General features: G+C 37.2%; 1 protein-coding gene across 2 annotated transcripts; it reads right to left on the reverse strand.

The window, feature by feature from the left end:
• Positions 1-1,544: 1,544 nt before the first annotated feature.
• Positions 1,545-12,735, reverse strand: LOC110624399 (protein SEMI-ROLLED LEAF 2). Of its 2 annotated transcripts, XR_002489410.2 has the most exons (20): positions 12,011-12,735; positions 11,356-11,430; positions 9,941-10,056; positions 9,524-9,638; positions 9,245-9,373; positions 8,036-8,083; positions 7,287-7,453; positions 6,975-7,171; positions 6,589-6,881; positions 6,159-6,308; positions 5,562-6,074; positions 5,302-5,448; positions 4,839-4,911; positions 3,788-3,915; positions 3,382-3,582; positions 3,160-3,294; positions 2,948-3,076; positions 2,529-2,765; positions 2,063-2,310; positions 1,545-1,945 (listed from the first exon to the last, which is right to left on the reverse strand). XR_002489410.2 is itself a non-coding variant. In XM_021769516.2 (19 exons), exons 1-19 carry the CDS (start codon positions 12,137-12,139, stop codon positions 2,143-2,145), a joined length of 3,150 nt encoding a protein of 1,049 aa, XP_021625208.1. In that variant the 5' UTR covers positions 12,140-12,735; the 3' UTR covers positions 1,545-2,142. The 2 variants fall into 2 exon arrangements, 1 of the variants encoding a protein (XP_021625208.1); XM_021769516.2 differs by having other exon boundaries at positions 1,545-2,310.
• Between the last annotated feature and the right edge of the window lie 6,367 nt (positions 12,736-19,102).

The following is a 19,102-nucleotide window of genomic DNA, read 5'->3' on the forward strand; positions in this document are numbered from 1 at the left end:
AGAAGAGTCTAGTAGTTACTCAATATAAGTGGGTCAAGAGTAAGCTTAACATCGATTATCGATATATAAGGCTAATCATAGCATTGATATTGTTAGTTTCTGAGTCCATTTGTTATTTCCTATTATAATTTCCTTTTGGAAACAATATAAGCTTGATACTTAACTTGTAAATAAAGTTATTTCCTTGTAGTTGGCATATCCAGCTATACAATGATATTGATGCTAAAGTAAAATTCATATAGAAAGGAAGAGTTTAGATTATTGATTTTACTGAAGGCAAAAAATGGGTGCTAAAAGAGGAAGAATGATATTATATGATAACGATCAGAAACAGAGTTTTCTATTTAATCAAACCGAATTGAGAAAGAGAACGAGTGCAAAATCTCAGGAGTGGGGTTGGTATAAGTATCTCTTGAATTTCTTGTAATGCAATTCAAGACTAATTGTTTTTGCATATTTTTGTATTATGAGAAATTAGGTTCCTTGTGACCTACTTGATAAATTTATAGTAATTGAAGGTAAGAACATGACAGATTTTTTGTCTGTTTCAAATCGTGTTTGTGTCTCTTAGATAACAGAATTGTGCTGTAATTGGCTAGACCTATAAGACAGAAAACGTGAAGTGGTGAGTGTCCACGACAACTACTCCGACACTCAAGTTACTATACTAGAGAATAGGGTGAATATAATGAATTGCTTAAAACTTTTAGTGTAATAGAATTATATATTTTTATCTCTGTGATTGTTCCTCTTTTATACTATAAAAAGGTGAAGATAAATATAATATTTTTCAATAATCTGGCAATGATATGGCCGACTCGTTAGTAAGGGATCTTATCAGCTAATTGGTTGGAAATCCCATGATTGCAGGTGCAAAGGGATCTACTGAATTGAAATTATTAATGATAATTTTCTTATGGAGTCTTACCCAACAATTGAGAGCGAGTCCGACATGAGACAGATTTAAAGTGTTCAGATTTCATTTTCTCTCATTTTCGAGCACTAAGATTGTCCAGTCCTTTTTTTATAGGTGGATCGCATATTGATTTATCGGATTTTACCCACATAGCCTTGTCTGATAGTCTATTTTAGTCGATTTCTGATGTTAATTATTGTGTAACATCTCATTCATTATATAAGGAAGCATTTTTTAAATTTAAAATTTTTTTGGATATACTTTAATTCCGGTAAGAATTAAACTCAGAGATCTCACCGTTTTAAAAACTGACTCTAAACCAATGAAAGGAAATCCAAGTTTCAATCTTTATCAGGGCAATGGAGAATTATAATATACTCTTCACTTGCGAAACTGTTCTAAAGTGGGTTTTTGGCAGATTCTAATTTAGATGTTTAATTTATTTTCACAGTTATACTTTGTTACCATAGAAATTTATTTATAAAATTATATAAAAAAAATTCATATACTTATAAAAGTTTCATGTACGTTTAACAGTATTTAGAGCTCAGACTAATGTACCATTGAATTAAAACTCAAATTTCACGAGTTAAACATCTAACGAGTCACGTCTTGAATAGCTTTTCACTGCAAACAAATACGAATTAAAATAAAATAATCACAATTACAAACAATCCAAGCTATACAAACTTTCACTTCTACTAAAATTATATTACTATACAAGTAGAAGCTCCTTGCAGCATCTGAGGAGGCCATGAACTCTCAAAAGATTCATTACAATATACAAGTTAATTTAAGGGGAGAAAAGAAGGGAGAGGAAAAGCATTCCCCTTCAAAGAATGAATGAAATAAAATAATAATGAATGAAGGTATGAGATGTTCAAACTGAAATTTCTGTGATCCATCAATAGTTGCTAGTATCTGAAATGCTAAGATTACAACACAGCAGGAACAAGAACTCCAAATTCTGTCTCCATTGTGCTGCTGGAGCTCCATTCTTAACTCCTCCATGGAATTTGAGCTTCATTCCTGACTTATATCAAACAAAATGTCAATGCTGAATTGCTGATCCACCGGTAGGATCTGTTCCTACCCGCTACAATTACAAAAAATGGAAGCAACAAGGAATACTAAAGCCTTTGTTACCCTCAGTTAAGTACTTAAGACTTGCAAACTCCGATCCAGAGTCTGAGCCTTGTGAGAGCAGCTGTGTTTTTGTAACGGCATTAACATCCAGCAGCCTTCAGAAAGTTATCATAGGGGCTAGAAGCTGGTAACTGGAAGTGCTGAACTTGCTGGTACTCAGCTGTGCAGAGGAAAAGACCAGCTGGAGTTGTTGAGTTGAGTGAATTAGGACCAAAATTTTGGTCAAGGAATGGGTTTCCAGCTCCATACTGCATTTACAGAATGTTACAAAATCAGATAACTTATCAGGACCGATTGCAGCAGAAACATAATTGATTAAAATAAAAAAAAAAAGATTTGCGTATGAAATTCTAGCCCAAGTGGTGTTGATATCTTAGAATTTCCAAAATGCTTTCAGATATTTTCAGTGAACCAAAAAAAAGATGCTTAAATAACCTATGTACGACTGTAAGTGTATATAGAGGACCTGCTGAAAGTGAAAATCGGTCGACATTTCAACTGCTTGGTTATGTTCATAACCCTGCATTGGTTGGATTTGGTCGCAGGCAGATACTTTAATCACACTTTGTTGACTCATTAAAGCGGACATCTTTTTCTGCTTTCCTGCTGAAAGGGCCTCACAGTGGCCAGCCATTTCCATGTAAGGCATGTCATTTGCAGTCGAGATAGAAAATCTTCCAACTTGATTTGTTGTTTCAGAAACCTGTGTGTCACGTTTCAATTAGAATGGATTTAATTTGGGGGAAAGCTAACAATTACTTCAACAATGCTTTCAATTAGCAAAAAACTTATGCAAATTCTGTTTAGGGAAGTTAGCAATTATTTCACTTGCATGGTTCTGTATAAATTTATAACTATAAATATGAGTAACTAAGTATAACTTACTGTATTTAAAAGTTCACCAACACTCAGAAGTGGGGGAGAGTCTAGGCTCAGCAGAAGACCGCGATCTTTTTGACCTTCAGATGTATTAGGTACAGGACCATCATCTGATGTGAAAAGTGGTGGCTCGGCCTGCATTCATGCCATCATTTACATAGGTGTGAAGTTCAATAAAAAGAGAAAAAAAAGGATTAAAAATAAAAGAAAGTAGTTACCTTCTCAGAACCTTTGTCTTCCACTGCTGGCTCCGACGTCTCTTCCGGCATTTCCATGAATAAATCAGCTCCCAGTGGACATACATCATCTGGCACGAAATCTTTAAGCAACTCTTGTCTTATGACAGAATCTTGCTGTTTAAAAATCTATAATGTCAGTATTACAGAATATAAAGCTAAATAAATAATGCTTTAAGTTAAGAGAATGTAAATGAAGGTTACATCTGCTGATGTTCCCAGAAACTTAGATATCATCGAAGCAAATGATTCTTTTGATTGGCTCTCTGTTAGTTTTATGGCTGAAAGTGACTGTTGAGCATCCTCATTATCTTCTTTAGATCCATAAACTTTTCTTGGATTGTCCACCAGTTGCTTGTTAACCTGTAACTTGCACTCATCGACCAGTTGTAGAAATGGATCAACCTGATAAGAAGTGGTAATGGCATAAAGAGAATTAAGAGGTAAGCCCTAATTTCACAAACATAAAGAGTATACAGCCAAAGAAATTAAGGACAAAAAGAATTTCAAGTTTCCTCTATGATAGTATCTGCCCAAGTAGCAGGGTGAAGGTAATCCCGCTCAAGTGGTAGAAAATAAAATAAGGCCTACTAAAGACTATTAGACCTACTGTTTTATCTTTAAGTGTAGCTCTGGCACAGGAAACAACAGGCCGAACGTTGAAGGCTTTGGAAGAAAAGATAATCATAGATGTTGCCAAGGTAAAGAGGGATCGCCGACGTGATGGTTGTAGTGGTCCTGCAAATTCAAAATAAAGAAAAGACAGGTTGCAGTCAAGTTCATTATAGTGTAGTGGAATTGGTGAATATACAGAAAACAGGCCAAGAAAAAAAATGAATTTAATTTCATCCTTGTCAAAAGAAAGTTGTTTTTATCTTAAAACCTCAGATTGTTTTATATGTTTATGTATACATACGAGTAAAATAACCTATCAGGTTGGGACATAGTTATTCCTCTGCCAACCAAAATGGATAACAGTCAGCCAGTGATGCCCATCAAAGCATGTCAAACCATTTGTCTCTCGTGATGATCTTTAATTTATAAATATTATAATGACTCGCCTGCATTATGATTCTCCACCATGGTCTTTCACCGTAAAAACTACCTCAAGGGTCAAGTTCATGTGCTGATTTTCTATCATCACCCTTGCCCACTAAAGCTTCTCAAACATATTCCTTGCATTATAATGATCTAATTTACCACCAGTACTACAAATTGGTGGTAAAAGCCATTAACTTCACAAAGTGTACTTCACCTTCATTATGATTCTTCAACTTGATCCTATAAGTTGTTACTATCATAAGAGTTTACCTGATGTTTTTCTGTTCCTATGCACCAGTGATTGTTTACTAGTACAGTATGAAGGTACACGATTCTGAATTCTATTGTATGATCATCTTCATGGAGCAATGACAATTATACAGATCATATAGCTAACAGTATGTTCAATTGCAAAACTAGGATGCAGAAAAAGATTAAATCGTCATGCATCCAAGCTGCCCCGCAGCCCCAACATTTGATCAAGTAAACCATCTTTTTTTATGACGCATACTAACTTTTGATTAACATTGTTGATATGGTCGTATCTCAGCCAAAATACAGTTTAGTGAATTGCAAAGGCAAAAAGGTAATATGCAAGTAGTTTAAGATATAAGGACTACCTCCTGCAAGAGCAAAGCCCCTTAAGGAAAACGCTAACTGGAAACTTCGAATCAAAGTCTCATTGCTGGTGTTCTGGAGTAAAAAAATAAAATTAATAAGAAATAAATCACATGAAGGAAGGAAATCCTAGTGCAAGGCCAACCTTCTTCCTAAAAGAATGTCCTCCACCTCATACAGACACTGGAACTTTTATATGCAACTAATTGGGAATTTGGGACAGAAAAGCAAACAATTTCTAGTAAGCTAAGACAGTGAATACTAATGACCTAATCCATTCAAAAGAGTAGAAGAAAATGATTAACTTCATCCCTTATAAGACCACTAGAAATAAGAAAGTAATACAAACAATGGGTATAATATGCATTGCTCCATACATGATTCAGACTGAAAACCCAGAAAAATAGGAGAGCTATAATTTGGAATTTCTTGATAAAATTAATCTGACAAGAATTAAAGCAATACCTTACTCCGGGAAAATAGCAACACCAGGCTGTACGTATGAGCAATTGCTTCATAGTTTTGAGGAAAATTCAGAGGAGAAAGGGATTGTGCCCAAATTGATGAAAGCAGAAGGGTAATCTGGCGGCTGCTCAACCTAAGAGACATTATCTGCCATAGTTTTTGTACCCAAAGGAAAATAATTGGTCATTCAGATGAAAGGCAACAAGTATACAGGATATTGATATCTATAGGGAATTCTCAAATGATAGGAGATAAGACACCTGCTCTTTGGTTGCGATAGGGATGGTTGTGGTAATCTCTTCTTCTGTTACAGGTGATGGAATCTTTTTCATACTATAAGCTCGGCTGTAACTTGACTTCAGTCTATTTAGCATGGAAGGATTATTTTCTGTTGAATTCTCATTGGCTGATGGGTTCCTTTTCACACTATAAGCACGGCTGTAACTTGACTTCAATCTAGTTAGCATGGAAGGATCATTGGCTACAACTTTTTGCTGCGTGTCTACGGAGGTATTTTCTTGTTTAGTATGCTCTTCCTTTTTCATTTTCTCAAAGAGTGCAGCTGAAGAAGAAAACACAGATACAGTTCTTGAGAGCATCCTTTGCATATTGGGTGCCTTATTGGGGATGGAAGTGGTAGCAGTAGCAGATCGGGGACAAAAAGAAGATGGCACAAGAACAACAGAAAAAATACGATGTGCAGCCACCCTGGTTTCATGGTCTTCATAGACCATAGCCAGAAGTAATTGATGAAATAATGCCTCAGGAAAAGCCTGCAGAATTTTAAGCAGAAAAGTCATACAAGTCCATAAAACCAGAAAATATAAGATTGGACAAATATTTAATTGCAGTCTTGCCTTGTTCTGATAGGCCAAATTGGGCAGGGATGCCACTATCTGAGCAGTACGATAAACAGTATTAATTAAGGTCCTTGCCATAACGGTAATACTTGGCATGTTCTCCAACATTACAGCCATTACATCAAGGATAGGATCAGCATCTCCAACCTGTAAATTGAACAGCTCTCATTTTGGCTCAAACCTTTATTGTACACAGATTTGAGCATGGAAAAACACAAACCTATATATATTCAACTCAATTCGAGGAAAAACTATACAATACATCAGTGGTTACATGTCAAAAGACTAGTTGTTCACCTTATTATAAGACTTGAAACTTGTATCATAAAAATGCATCAAATCCAACCAAACATTAAAATAAATCAAATTTCTGAAAGACATACCATTAGACATCTAGTTGTGCTGTAAATTTCAGGCAAGAAGTTACCTTGTATGCTATCTGCACAAGGCACTCATCCACTGCTGTTCGAAATTTACGGTTCCATTCAATTACTTCAGTCCCCAGCTCTGCATCATCAAGTGACAAGTGTATGCTTTTACGCAGGTGTCTCATCATATCACTCAATGCACCAATTATAGCAACTGATGGCTGAATCTTTGTTCGTTGGACTAGGCAGGTGGAAACATTAACAATATCTAGTTGCATATTGGGTTTCTTAAGAACATTCTTGTGATCAAGGTGCTTAATTAAGATGGACAATACAAAATGTGTCTTTTGTCCTGCACATCAAGGGAAAAAACTTCAAGCCCCAAAAAAGAATCCAAGAGGCATAAAATAGCTTGATGGAAATAAAGACGGCTTATGCTCTGTACCAGATTTCTCTATTATTAGCTGCATATCCATCAAGACAGAAAGAGCAAGACCATATTGTGGAGACCAGAGTTCACCATCATCAAAATAGCGGAACAATGATTCAAGGACACGTCGAACAGTTGTAGCTTCCTTGGCCAACTGAGCCATGTTATGGAGGCAAACCCTTGACCAGAAAGTAGGGTTATTGTAATCCTCCCTTCATGAAGACAAAGGAAATAGCACAAATTAGAGAGAACTATAAAAGAGGAAGTAGCCCTCAAAGCAAGGTGTGAATAACAGCAAGAGTCCGGTATTCAAAAAAGACAAATTACTGAGATATGTTAACATCGCCTTGCTCACTAACAATCTTCCTCCAAGAAGGAATCCTTGTCAGGCCATCTGGTGAAGGAGAACCTTCTTCAACACATTCGCTCTGGAAATCATCTGCATCTGAATTATTCTTCTCACATTCATAATTGTCCAAGACAACCGATACCACCTAATTTACAGAGAAATGATCAAACTGCGTTAGGAGATAACCAAAAAAGTCTTGCTCAATATACTAGCTAGAGTGAAAATCAGAATCTTTTTAAAGAAAATACAAAATGGTAACTGCTATGTCTTAAACAGAAATACACAATTGTAATAAATTCTCATATTTTAGATAGAATGACTTTTGACTAACACTCAGCCAAGCAGGTACGTGTACACTCACTTGCATAATATTAGTTTTTCCCTTCAATTATAGAGGATGAGAAATCGATTCTTTGTGAGTCAGGGAGCAAATACCAGGGCACTGTATAATTTCGCATGCAGAGACACACATATGACAAGAAACATAAGGAGTGAAAACCAAGTTGTTAAATTAGAATTTTTCAAGATATTCTCTGTATGGTTCTTTGACATCCATCCAAATGTCAACAGTAATTAGCTCCCAGCCAAAGAGCACAGTTCATACAATGAACTTAATCCAAGTATCTAACAAGGTTTAAATGCACAATCAATCATGAAAAATCAATGCAAAAACACAATAAAAGGAAAGAAAATTGTAGAAACATGATCTCAAATTAAATTAACTCACAGTATCAAAATCTGCTGAAATGTGAGAAAATTCACCCATGAACCAAACCTGTGTGAAAACTGATTAGTGGAGAAAATATGACTAGTAATAAGATTTTAAACTCTACTATGCAGGACAAAAGATAATAAAAATAAGATTTTAAAAGACTCAAAGTAATGGCTTTCCCACTGCAACCCATTCCATCCCAACATACTTAATCTAAGAAGAAGAGAAAAATATTAATTTATTTAGTCAGCAACTGGACATTACAAATAATACATCACTAAGGCTCTAACTGGAATTTTATGTTTTCTTTTCCTTCCAAATATTAATTTTCTGCAAATATGACACTATCAGATATTTTTCATTCGCCTATTTTACCCTTATTTTATTATTGCCACTAAGAATGTGACTCTTCAATTTCTACATAACAACTACAATGATGACAACAACAATAATAATAATAAATGTGAACATTTTTACCATTAATAATAATTGATATGTATGTATGTATATATATTAAATTTAAGTAATCTTATTATTACCAATAATTATACCATGTAAACTTTCACTTTTTTAATACCTAAAATAAAATTAATGTACATTTATATTTATGAATTATAACTACAAAAAAAACCTTTTTATTATTAATAATAATTAACAAGTATATGTTAAATAAAATTCATTAGGTTTAGTAAATACTACTAATCAATATATGACTGTTAGTTTATTATACTTGCAACAAAATTCTAAAAATTTATATATATAAATTGCATAAAAAATAAAAAAATAGGAATTGATAAGTACAAATAATTAAACCTATAATCACATAAGTGATTGCCCATAATTTTAATGCATCTCTTTTTCTATATTTTAGCTATATATATTAAAAAAAATTATTGGTTTAGTAAGCTTATGATAATATTTTGATTACTAATCACTCATTATTGGAGTTTCTAATTCTTAGCATAACATCTATATAAATATATATCTATAATAATATTATAGAACTGAATTATTAAATGAGTTTACAACATATTAAGAACATAAATACACTTATGATAAGTAAAATGAAAAATAATTAAATCATTGAAAATTTTCACTAAATTAAAGCATTCAAAATTCAAATGTATAAAGAACCATTTTGGGGGAGCGAAAACAATTGTAACATGAAGAAATATGGAAAAAAATAACATGATAATTCAACTTGACTGCCATGAGATAAAATACCATTGACGAGAGGGCTTGAAGCCCAGCAGTACGTAAATTTTCTACTTTTCCATCCTCTCCCATTTCCTGAGCTAAATGACAAAGTTTTGGAACCAAGCCGTCTAAATTGAAAACATAAGTACCATCTCTCTGCACAATCAGAAGATGTTCAATTAGCAATGGGTTCTCTACAGGAGGTATGTGAAACCTTAGAGATGAGTGATTATATCCAATAATGAACTTTTTGAAATAAAAATGGAATAACACAATATTTTTCTAAAAAAAGTAGACAACCCAGACCTGATTATTCACAAAGTCAAAAAGAGCTTGGCATCCTAATATGCGGATATCATCATGTCTTGTTTGATCTAGTAGAATGTGTATGAGGCTGAGCAAGCTACTCGCAAACAATGGCCTGCCACATATTACCACAAATGAGGACATGTCCGTAAAATAGGTCAAAAGAAATTTTAAATTTTCCAGAACCCTATACGAGAAACTAGGCATGTTATTTGTCTTCCTTTTATGAGCCTCCATTTGATTTGACCGACAGGAAATCCTTACTTCTGGATCTAGATAGACTCAAAGCATAAATACATGGAAATTATGATGTTTATGTAGATCCCACTATAATTTTATTCTTAGTAGACCCGGTTCAGGCAATTTTTTTCCCTGATTATAATATCCATTCCCATTAAATTATGGAATATAACTTACATTTGATCCTTGCAAGAAACCAACAACTTCCTGTAGATGCACATAACAACTTTTACAGAGTGAAACTGCTCGGTTCTCAAATCCTTGTAACACCTTTGCTCAAGAGAACTTGTGATCTGTTCAATACATCGGACATTTGTATCAATATATGAAAAGGTTCTGAAGAAAATGAATGCTAGAATATGAGCAGTATGCTAGAAGATGAATAGATTTCTATAACTGTTGCAAGAATGATTACCAAATCAAGAATGCCAAACTAGATCAAAGTAATGTCTTTAAATTTAACTTCCCCTTTCATTCTGGATTCTGAATTGAACCATAGATCCATCGATCTTCTCTAGTTATTATCAACTTAGTTCAATAGTCAGCCATCCAACAGATACCATGCATATTAGATTTTATTATATACAAACTTTTTTCTTCTTCAATGTGTTTTCTAATACTTGTGTGTTATACATATTCTCCTTAGTTTTCTTCTATCCTACTTTCAAGCTTTTTTCGAAATAGGGTAATAGAAAATGTATTGCAGAAAATGAGTGAAAGAAAATATTTTCTTCAGCAAAACAGAAAAAGTAGTTTAGGTTGTAGTTTATAATTATGACTTGTGTGATTGTAAACCATTACCAATTTCAATTGCGGTTATTAACCATGACTTGAAGATAGATCACAGTTCATAACTAAGACCTAAGTCCCCTAAAATAAAATAAAAAATAATTTTTGAAATTCAAAATTATTCTTGCTTAAAAATAAAAAATTTCACATCAGAAATATTATAAGGAGGTCAAAAAGAGTTTTTTAAATAATTCCCTAATGAAACTTATCTAAAATTATTTTTTTATGTAGAAAATAACTACAAAAAAAGCAATGTGATAGTTTAACTTTCTACCCAATCCTATCTACCTTAGAGAGGGCTTGTATAAGCAATGTGATGACACGCTTAATAAGAATGGCTATCAGTGCCAACTCTTCTACCAAACCATCTTTTACCACTTGCACCTCCTCATTTCTATTCATAAGATTAACAATGAATTTAGTTGAATCAAAATTATTAGTGTTAGACTTTAACAAAATTTGATAATATATTGCTTGTCAATAACTTCCATTAAATCCCTTCCTATCCCATTCAATCCTTCTAGCATACACAATGAAAAAACTTAATTTGCACATGCTTCTAACACGGGGACATAAGTGTCTTATGATCACGGTCGTCTTTCCACCTTCTAATTTAAAACTATCATATGTTGACCCATTTTCATGGTGGAGTTAGGCCTGGTTCATTATCTCAACAATAATGAATGGTCTAATCAGCTTCCTTTAGCTCCATTGACAAAATAAATGCTTATGCACTCAAGATTACACTATTGAAATGCTACATATAATTAGGTATACAAATATTTTGTAAATAAAGCATGCACCTTTGGAATACGGAGAGGATTTTTAGAAGCATATTCACAGAGTTTACCAATCTTCCGATCATTTGGTTGTTCATCCTGCCATAATTTAGGAAGAAGCTTCAGAGATGAAGTCACTACAAGGATAAAGCTAAAGGAACCTCAAGTTCCATATATGCTGATGTATGGGTAGCTAATTACCAACATCAAATAACAATTGATGAACTTTCAAGATGGAGGCAGAAAACTAAAACCACACTTTTAATGGAGTCCAACATGCCAAATTGGTTACTAGCAATCAAACACAAGAAGGCAGAAGAGAAAACAAAATGATATCTTTAAATGAAAATCTAACCATCCAAGCACCAAAAGCTTTAAAGTAAAATATTAATACCCATCCTGAACACAATGACACATAATATTAAAATGTAAACTTTCTATTTCTTTTTATTTTTCGTCTTCTTTTCTCACATTTTCATTGGAAACCAGAAAAAAAATCGAATAAAATGTTCAAATGCAACATTACCTCAAACTTCTATTAATATTTTCATTTCCTTTCGTTTTCTTTTCTCACATTTCCATTAGAAATCATAAAGGGCAACGTAAAAAATATTAAGAATGCAACATAATCTCAAAATTCATTTTCTTGTCAATAAAAAATGGAGAAAAAAGCTCTAACCGGAGCTCGAGGGAATATATCGGCCAGCAATTTCTTGTAGCGCTTGATGGGCTGCCTGGATCTCGTACGCAATGCAGGACAAAAGAAACATAGCGTATCACAAGCAGGCATCACTTGCACGGAAACCATGCTGACCTATTTTAATCTCTCAAGTTTTCCTTCAAATACGTAGAATACCCACATAAAATGTGTCTTTATATCACCTCAAAGTCGATGCTTTAACTCGCATTTCCTGCAAAAAATGGATTATCTCCCTTCAAAAACCTATACATACCGGGAAAATTTTCCATTAAAGTGCTGTTTCCCCGAAAAATCAACGAGAAGAAAATAAGATAAACAAAATTCAAATGGGAGGTTGAAAAGAAAAAGGAAGGAAGAAATTGTGGATTGTGGATTGCCTCGGGAAAATGGTGAAGAATTGATCACCGAGGTTTCTCCACAAGGGAAAAATGATGAGAAAAAAATCAAAATGGCAATTGAAAATAAATGAAAAACTGGCAATTATTAGCTTTTTTCTGTGTGAATTTATGTTGTCTAATTATATTCTCTTGGATTGTGTGCACCAAAGAAATGGATTGGACAGAGATAGAGCTTTGGTTTTTTAGTTTATTTTTATTTTTTCAGTTTCAAAAGCTATTTTTAGCTGTCATGGAGATAGACGGAGAAGAAAAGAGCAGCAACAGCAATGTAGAGGAAGAAGAAGGTGGGACGACCGTCAGAGAGAGGGAAGGCTCAAAATGGTGGGACCATATGTTGACTCAGCAAGTAATTTGTCTCAAATCTGATTCTTCCAACCTAATTATTTTATTAGGAAATTGAATGAAAAAATCTAAATTGAATTAAAAAAAAAAATTTAACAACAAATTATAGTCTTTCAACTTTTATATTATTAATACAACATATAATTTTTTTAATTTAAATTTTATATTAAAATTAAATATATATTATATTTATATTAAGTATATTATAAATATTTATTATAAATAAATTCATATTATATAAAATATTATATATAAATAATATATAGTAAAATATTTTATTTATATTTAATATTATAAATTATGTATATATTTTTATATTTAAAAATTTTTACTTTTCATTAATAATATTTTAAATAAAATAAAATATTATATATTTTAAATTATAAAATTTTATTTTTTTTCATATTTTAAATTTTTATTAATAATATATAATATAAAAATAAAAGTAAAAAATAAATAATGTAATTAAAAAAAAATAATATTTGTAACGACCCGAAAATCGGACCGCTACCGGCGCTAGGATCCAGGTCTGCTTAAGGCCGCCGGGACCCGTAGCAAGCCTGACATACATCCTGAAAACCTGTTTAATCCCATACATGATCAACAACATACATAAAAATTTAAAACTTTTCCTTCAAACATCCAACTCAACCTGAACATACACTGTACATAGTCATAATCATAATCGTGATCCCTCTGTGGGATCTCAACAATGCCCCAATGGGCGATACATCATAAGATGAGTTGGCTTTCATGAACATTATAAAACATTTTTGATCATGTAATAAAAGGGATACCTCATACACAATGTCAAGCACAATATCTAATCCTCAATATCAATCCATGACTGAAACTGTACTTTTACATAACATTAATACATTTATCATGTCCACACTAACTATTACATACACGTGACTTCATTACTCTTGTAAACCTCCTGGTCTACCCTGTACCTGCAATCCTGGGAAAATTAGGAGAGGGGTGAGCTACTAGAGCCCAGTGAGCAGAATAATAAAACATTTAAAAACATATGATAACATGGAATGCATCACATCACAGCTAAATCACATCAAGGATGAACTTGTCACCAATAGCCCTCTACATGGTCCAACTGTGCCAGAACGTAGAATGGGTCCTGGTCTTTCCCTTACATATCATAACATAACAGTGTCCAACTGTGCCAGAACGTAGAATGGGTCCTGGTCTTTCCCTTACATAGTGCCAGCGAACGTAGAATGGGTCCCACTGGTCTTACATTCCGTACCGTACATATCACATCATCGTATCATAGATCGAGGGCTATGGATCATCCAACATTCATCCACATCAACATTTAACATATGTAATGCAACATATTCGTGAATTTTAATGCAAGCAACCTAATTCATCACATGGCATTCATGATGCATGAAGCATGCTAAAAAGTACATTATTTGCTTTAAAACATAATAGGTTATTCCACTCACCTCTGGATAGCTCTGACCAGACACTGGGGTAACAGACTCACTGCTGGGGTCCTCGGTTCCTCGGGTCCGAACCTACACAGGTGGACTCAAATGAGGGACCAAACATACATGAACATAACTCTAAACTATTCCCCAAAAACCCCCTAAAACGTCATGGAATAATCATAGAAAAACATGCAAGAAAGGGCTGGACAGGGCACTTTCGGCGGCAGGTTCGGCGGCCGAAAGTCCCTCCAGAGCCGAAAGTCAGGCAGGTTCGGCGGCACCTTCGGCGGCCGAAACTCCCAGACAAAGACGAAAGTTTGCTTTCGGGGGCAAGCTTCGGCAGCCGAAGGCTGCCTCCACAAGCACGTTCAGCGGCCGAAAGTTCCTTCGGCTGCCGAACCTGGTTTCTCCCAGAATGGCAGAAACTCAGCTCCCCTATGCATTTATGCCTCCTATCTCATCCAAACATGCATAAACCTATTCTACAACATTCCCAAACATACACAAGCAAACATATAAGTTCCTAGGGGCATCAAACCATCAAAAACCCCAACTACAACACACAAGCAACTCACATTGTTCAAAAATCACACCAAAAACCCATAAGCTTAACATAAGCTACACATGCATTTTCTACCCCATGAACTTGCATAAAACTTTCTTAAAACATAAAGTAAGCTAGAGATCGACCCTTACCTCTTGAAGATCGAGGGTGGAGGCGATCTAACTTGGAGTTGGAAGAGATTTGAGTTCTTGAACCTCAAAGCTCCAAAACTTGCTCAAAACTCGGAAATCTTCAAAACAAGATGAAAACTAGTGAAAAACTTGAAAGATCTGAAGGAAAAGACTCAAGATCGGTGAGGGGTGGCGGAGAACTCACCTTGGTCGGAAATGGGGAAAAAGCTCGCCCGTGTTCGGCTAAGGGACCCTTTTATAGTGGCTGGCCAGGCCACGTTCGGGGGCCGAACGTGCCTCCGCATGCATGCCATGTTCGGCGGCCGAACTTGAGGTTCGGCGGCCAAACCTGGACTTTCCTCACTTATGCTTTCAGGGGCCTAAAGGCGCTCCCGAAGGCATGCATGTTCGGCGGTCGAACCTGAGTTTTCCTCCAAGGTTGTTTTCATGCAAAAACTCATTTCCATTTTACTTAAAACCATGAAATATCTTAAAACATTTTATGAAAACATGTTTCTACCCTACTAGAGGCTTCCGACATCCGAGATTCCACCGGACGGTGGAAATTTCGATACCGGAGTCTAGCCGGGTATTACATTCTCCCCCCCTTAAGAACATTCGTCCCCGAATGTTCCTCAACTAGCACATAGCATGGCATAAAACATAACATACATACATAGCACATAAACACATAGAGATCTAACCTTAAAAGAGATGAGGGTACTGTTGGAGCATGGACTCCCGTGTCTCCCAAGTGCATTCCTCCAAATTATGGTGGTTCCACAGGACTTTCACCATCGGGATTTCCTTGTTCCTTAGCTTTCTGATCTGGGTGTCTATGATCCGTACTGGCTATTCAACATAGGTGAGATCCTCTTGGACCTCCACATCAGGCTCACTAAGAACCTTGCTCGGATCTGACACAAACTTCCTCAACATTGAAACATGGAAAACCGGATGGATTCTTTCCATTGAAGCAGGTAAATCCAGCTTGTACGACACATTCCCAATCTTTTGCAAGATCTCAAAGGGTCCGATGTATCGTGGGGCTAGTTTACCTTTCTTCTCGAAGCGAACCACTCCCTTCATTGGAGACACCTTGAGCAATACCAGATCCCCCTCCTGAAACTCTACCTGCCTTCTGCGGATGTCTGCATAACTCTTCTGTCTGCTTACAGCAGTCTTGATCCTTTCTCTTATTATGGTTACTACCCTGCTGGTAATCTCTACTAGCTCAGGCCCTGCCAAGGCCTTTTCTCCAACTTCTTCCCAGCAAACAGGTGATCTGCACTTCCTTCCATATAAAGCTTCATATGGAGCCATCCCGATGCTAGCATGATGGCTGTTATTGTAGGCAAACTCCACCAAAGGTAGATGCTGCCTCCAAGAACCGCCAAAGTCCAGCACACACATTCTGAGCATATCCTCTATGGTCTGGATGGTCCTTTCTGACTGTCCATCAGTCTGGGGGTGGAAGGCAGTACTGAAATCCAACCTAGTACCCATGGCATTCTGCAGACTCCGCCAAAATCTGGAGGTGAACTGGGGCCCTCTATCTGACACTATCGAAACAGGAACCCCATGCAGCCTGATGATCTCGTCGACATACACCTGCGCTAACTTGTCCACAGAATAGCCACTCCTGACAGGAATGAAGTGAGCAGATTTGGTGAGTCTGTCCACAATCACCCATATGGAGTCCACTCTGTTGGACGCCGCCGGTAACCCCACTACGAAGTCCATAGCTATATTTTCCCATTTCCATTCTGGAATAGGTAGCGGGTTAAGCATTCCAGCCGGCTTCTGATGTTCCAGCTTCACCCTCTGACACACTTCGCAGGCTGACACGAACTGTGCCACTTCTTTCTTCATAGCTGGCCACCAATAAACCTTCTTTAGATCTTGATACATCTTGGTGGCTCCGGGGTGAATGCTGTATCTTGCTTTATGAGCCTCCCTCATAATGTCTCCTTTTAGCCCTATGTCATCTGGTACACATAGTCTGCTCCCATAGCGGAGGATCCCCTTGCTGTCGAATCTGAACTCACTATCATTGCCTGACTGAACAGTCCTGGCAATCTTCACTAACTCTGGGTCCTCATGCTCTTTCTGAGCCACCTGCTCCAGAAACACGGGTGCCACTCTCATCTGGGCCACCAAGGCACCTGTACCAGACAACTCCATCTGTAGACCTTCCTCAATGAGCTTGTAGAGCTCCTTCACCACTGGCCTCCTCTCTGTCGATATGTGGGATAAACTACCGAGTGATTTCCGGCTTAAGGCGTCTGCCACAACATTCGCCTTACCCGGATGGTACTGAATCTTGCAATCGTAGTCACTCAGCAGCTCCACCCATCTTCTCTGTCTCAAGTTCAAATCTCTTTGACTCAGGATGTACTGCAGGCTTTTATGATCTGTGAAGATCTCACATTTTACCCCATAGAGGTAGTGCCTCCACATCTTGAGTGCAAAGATTACTGCTGCCATCTCCAGGTCATGTGTGGGGTAATTCAACTCATGCTTCTTCAGCTGCCTAGAAGCATAAGCGATCACCCTCTCATTCTGCATTAGTACACAACCCAGTCCCACACGGGATGCATCACAAAAGACCGTAAAGTCCTCATCACTGGATGGCAGAGCTAACACTGGTGCTGAAATCAACCTCTTCTTAAGCTCTTCAAAACTTTCCTCGCACTGGTCGGTCCACAGAAACTTCTGATTCTTCCTGGTTAACCTGGTCAGAGGAGCTGCTATCTTCGAGAAGTCCTGAACGAACCTCCTGTAGTAACCTGCCAGACCCAAGAAACTTCTAATCTCCGTCACTGAAGTGGGTCTAGGCCAGTTAGCCACAGTTTCTGTCTTCTTGGGGTCTACCTCTATACCATTCTCTGACACTACATGCTCTAAAAACGAAATGCTCCTCAGCCAGAACTCACATTTAGAGAACTTGGCATACAAGCCATGCTCCCTTAAGGTCTGCAAGACCAACCGCAGATGATGGGCATGCTCCTCTGCATTCCTGGAATACACCAAGATATCATCTATGAAGACAATAACAAAGTGATCCAGGTACTGACTAAACACTCTGTTCATGAGATCCATGAATGCTGCAGGGGCGTTGGTTAACCCGAACGGCATCACAAGGAACTCAAAATGCCCATATCTGGTCCTGAAGGCTGTCTTTGGCACATCTTCATCCCTTATTCTTAGCTGATGGTACCCCGATCTTAGATCTATTTTGGAGAAACAACCCGCTCCTGCTAGCTGGTCGAATAGATCATCGATCCTTGGCAGAGGGTACCTATTCTTGGTAGTGACTTTGTTCAACTGCCTGTAGTTGATACAAAGTCTAAGGGATCCATCCTTCTTCCTCACAAACAAGACCGGAGCACCCCAAGGTGAGGTACTCTGTCGGATGAAGCCCCTTTCTACCAGCTCCTGCAATTGTTCTTTCAACTCCTTCAACTCGGCTGGGGCCATCTTGTAGGGAGGGATAGAGATCGGTCTAGTTCCAGACACCAACTCTATCTCGAACTCTATCTCCCTAGCAGGTGGTAAACCTGGAAGCTCGTCTGGAAAGACATTCTGAAACTCTCTGACAACTGGCACCTAGGCTGGCTCCCTGACCTGACTGCTAAGCTCTCTCACATGAGCCAAATACCCCTGACATCCCTTCCTAAGCAACCTATGAGCCTGAAGAGCTTATATCAGACCTCTAGGTGTACCCCTTTTGTCTCCTCTGAAGACGACCTCTGACCCGTTCTGATCTCTGAACTTGACTACCTTGTCTCTGCAGTCCAAGGTAGCACCATGGGTAGATAGCCAATCCATCCCTAGAATGACGTCAAAGTCTGTCAAATCTAGAACCACAAGGTCGGCGGAGAGGCATCTTCCCTCAACAAAAACTGGACTGTACTGGCAGACTGACACTGCCACTGACGGGTCACACTTGGGTCCACTGACCCATAGGGGACACTCTAACCCAGAGACTATCAGACCCAACCTCTCGACGGCTCTCGGAGCAATAAATGAATGAGATGCACCCGGGTCCATTAATGCATACACATCAGAACACCCAATGATGAGATTACCTAACACCACGGTGTTGGATGTGTTAGCCTCCTGCTGAGTCATGGTGAAGATCCTGGCTGGAGCTGATGGACCTTCACCTCGCGAACCAGAAGAAGAGGCTGCCCCTCTCCTTC

The sequence above is a fragment of the Manihot esculenta genome, chromosome 10 (assembly GCF_001659605.2).
Source record: "Manihot esculenta cultivar AM560-2 chromosome 10, M.esculenta_v8, whole genome shotgun sequence".
NCBI lineage: Eukaryota > Viridiplantae > Streptophyta > Magnoliopsida > Malpighiales > Euphorbiaceae > Manihot > Manihot esculenta.

Excerpts from the sequence above, each read along its gene's own strand:
- LOC110624399 (XM_021769516.2), bottom strand. The coding sequence starts at position 12,139 with ATGGTTTCCGTGCAAGTGATGCCTGCTTGTGATACGCTATGTTTCTTT. Across the intron at positions 7,172-7,286 it reads GGCGATGTTAACATATCTCA|GGAGGATTACAATAACCCTA; the intron begins GTAATTTGTCTT and ends GTCTTCATGAAG. Across the intron at positions 3,583-3,787 it reads CTACACTTAAAGATAAAACA|GTTGATCCATTTCTACAACT; the intron begins GTAGGTCTAATA and ends ACTTCTTATCAG.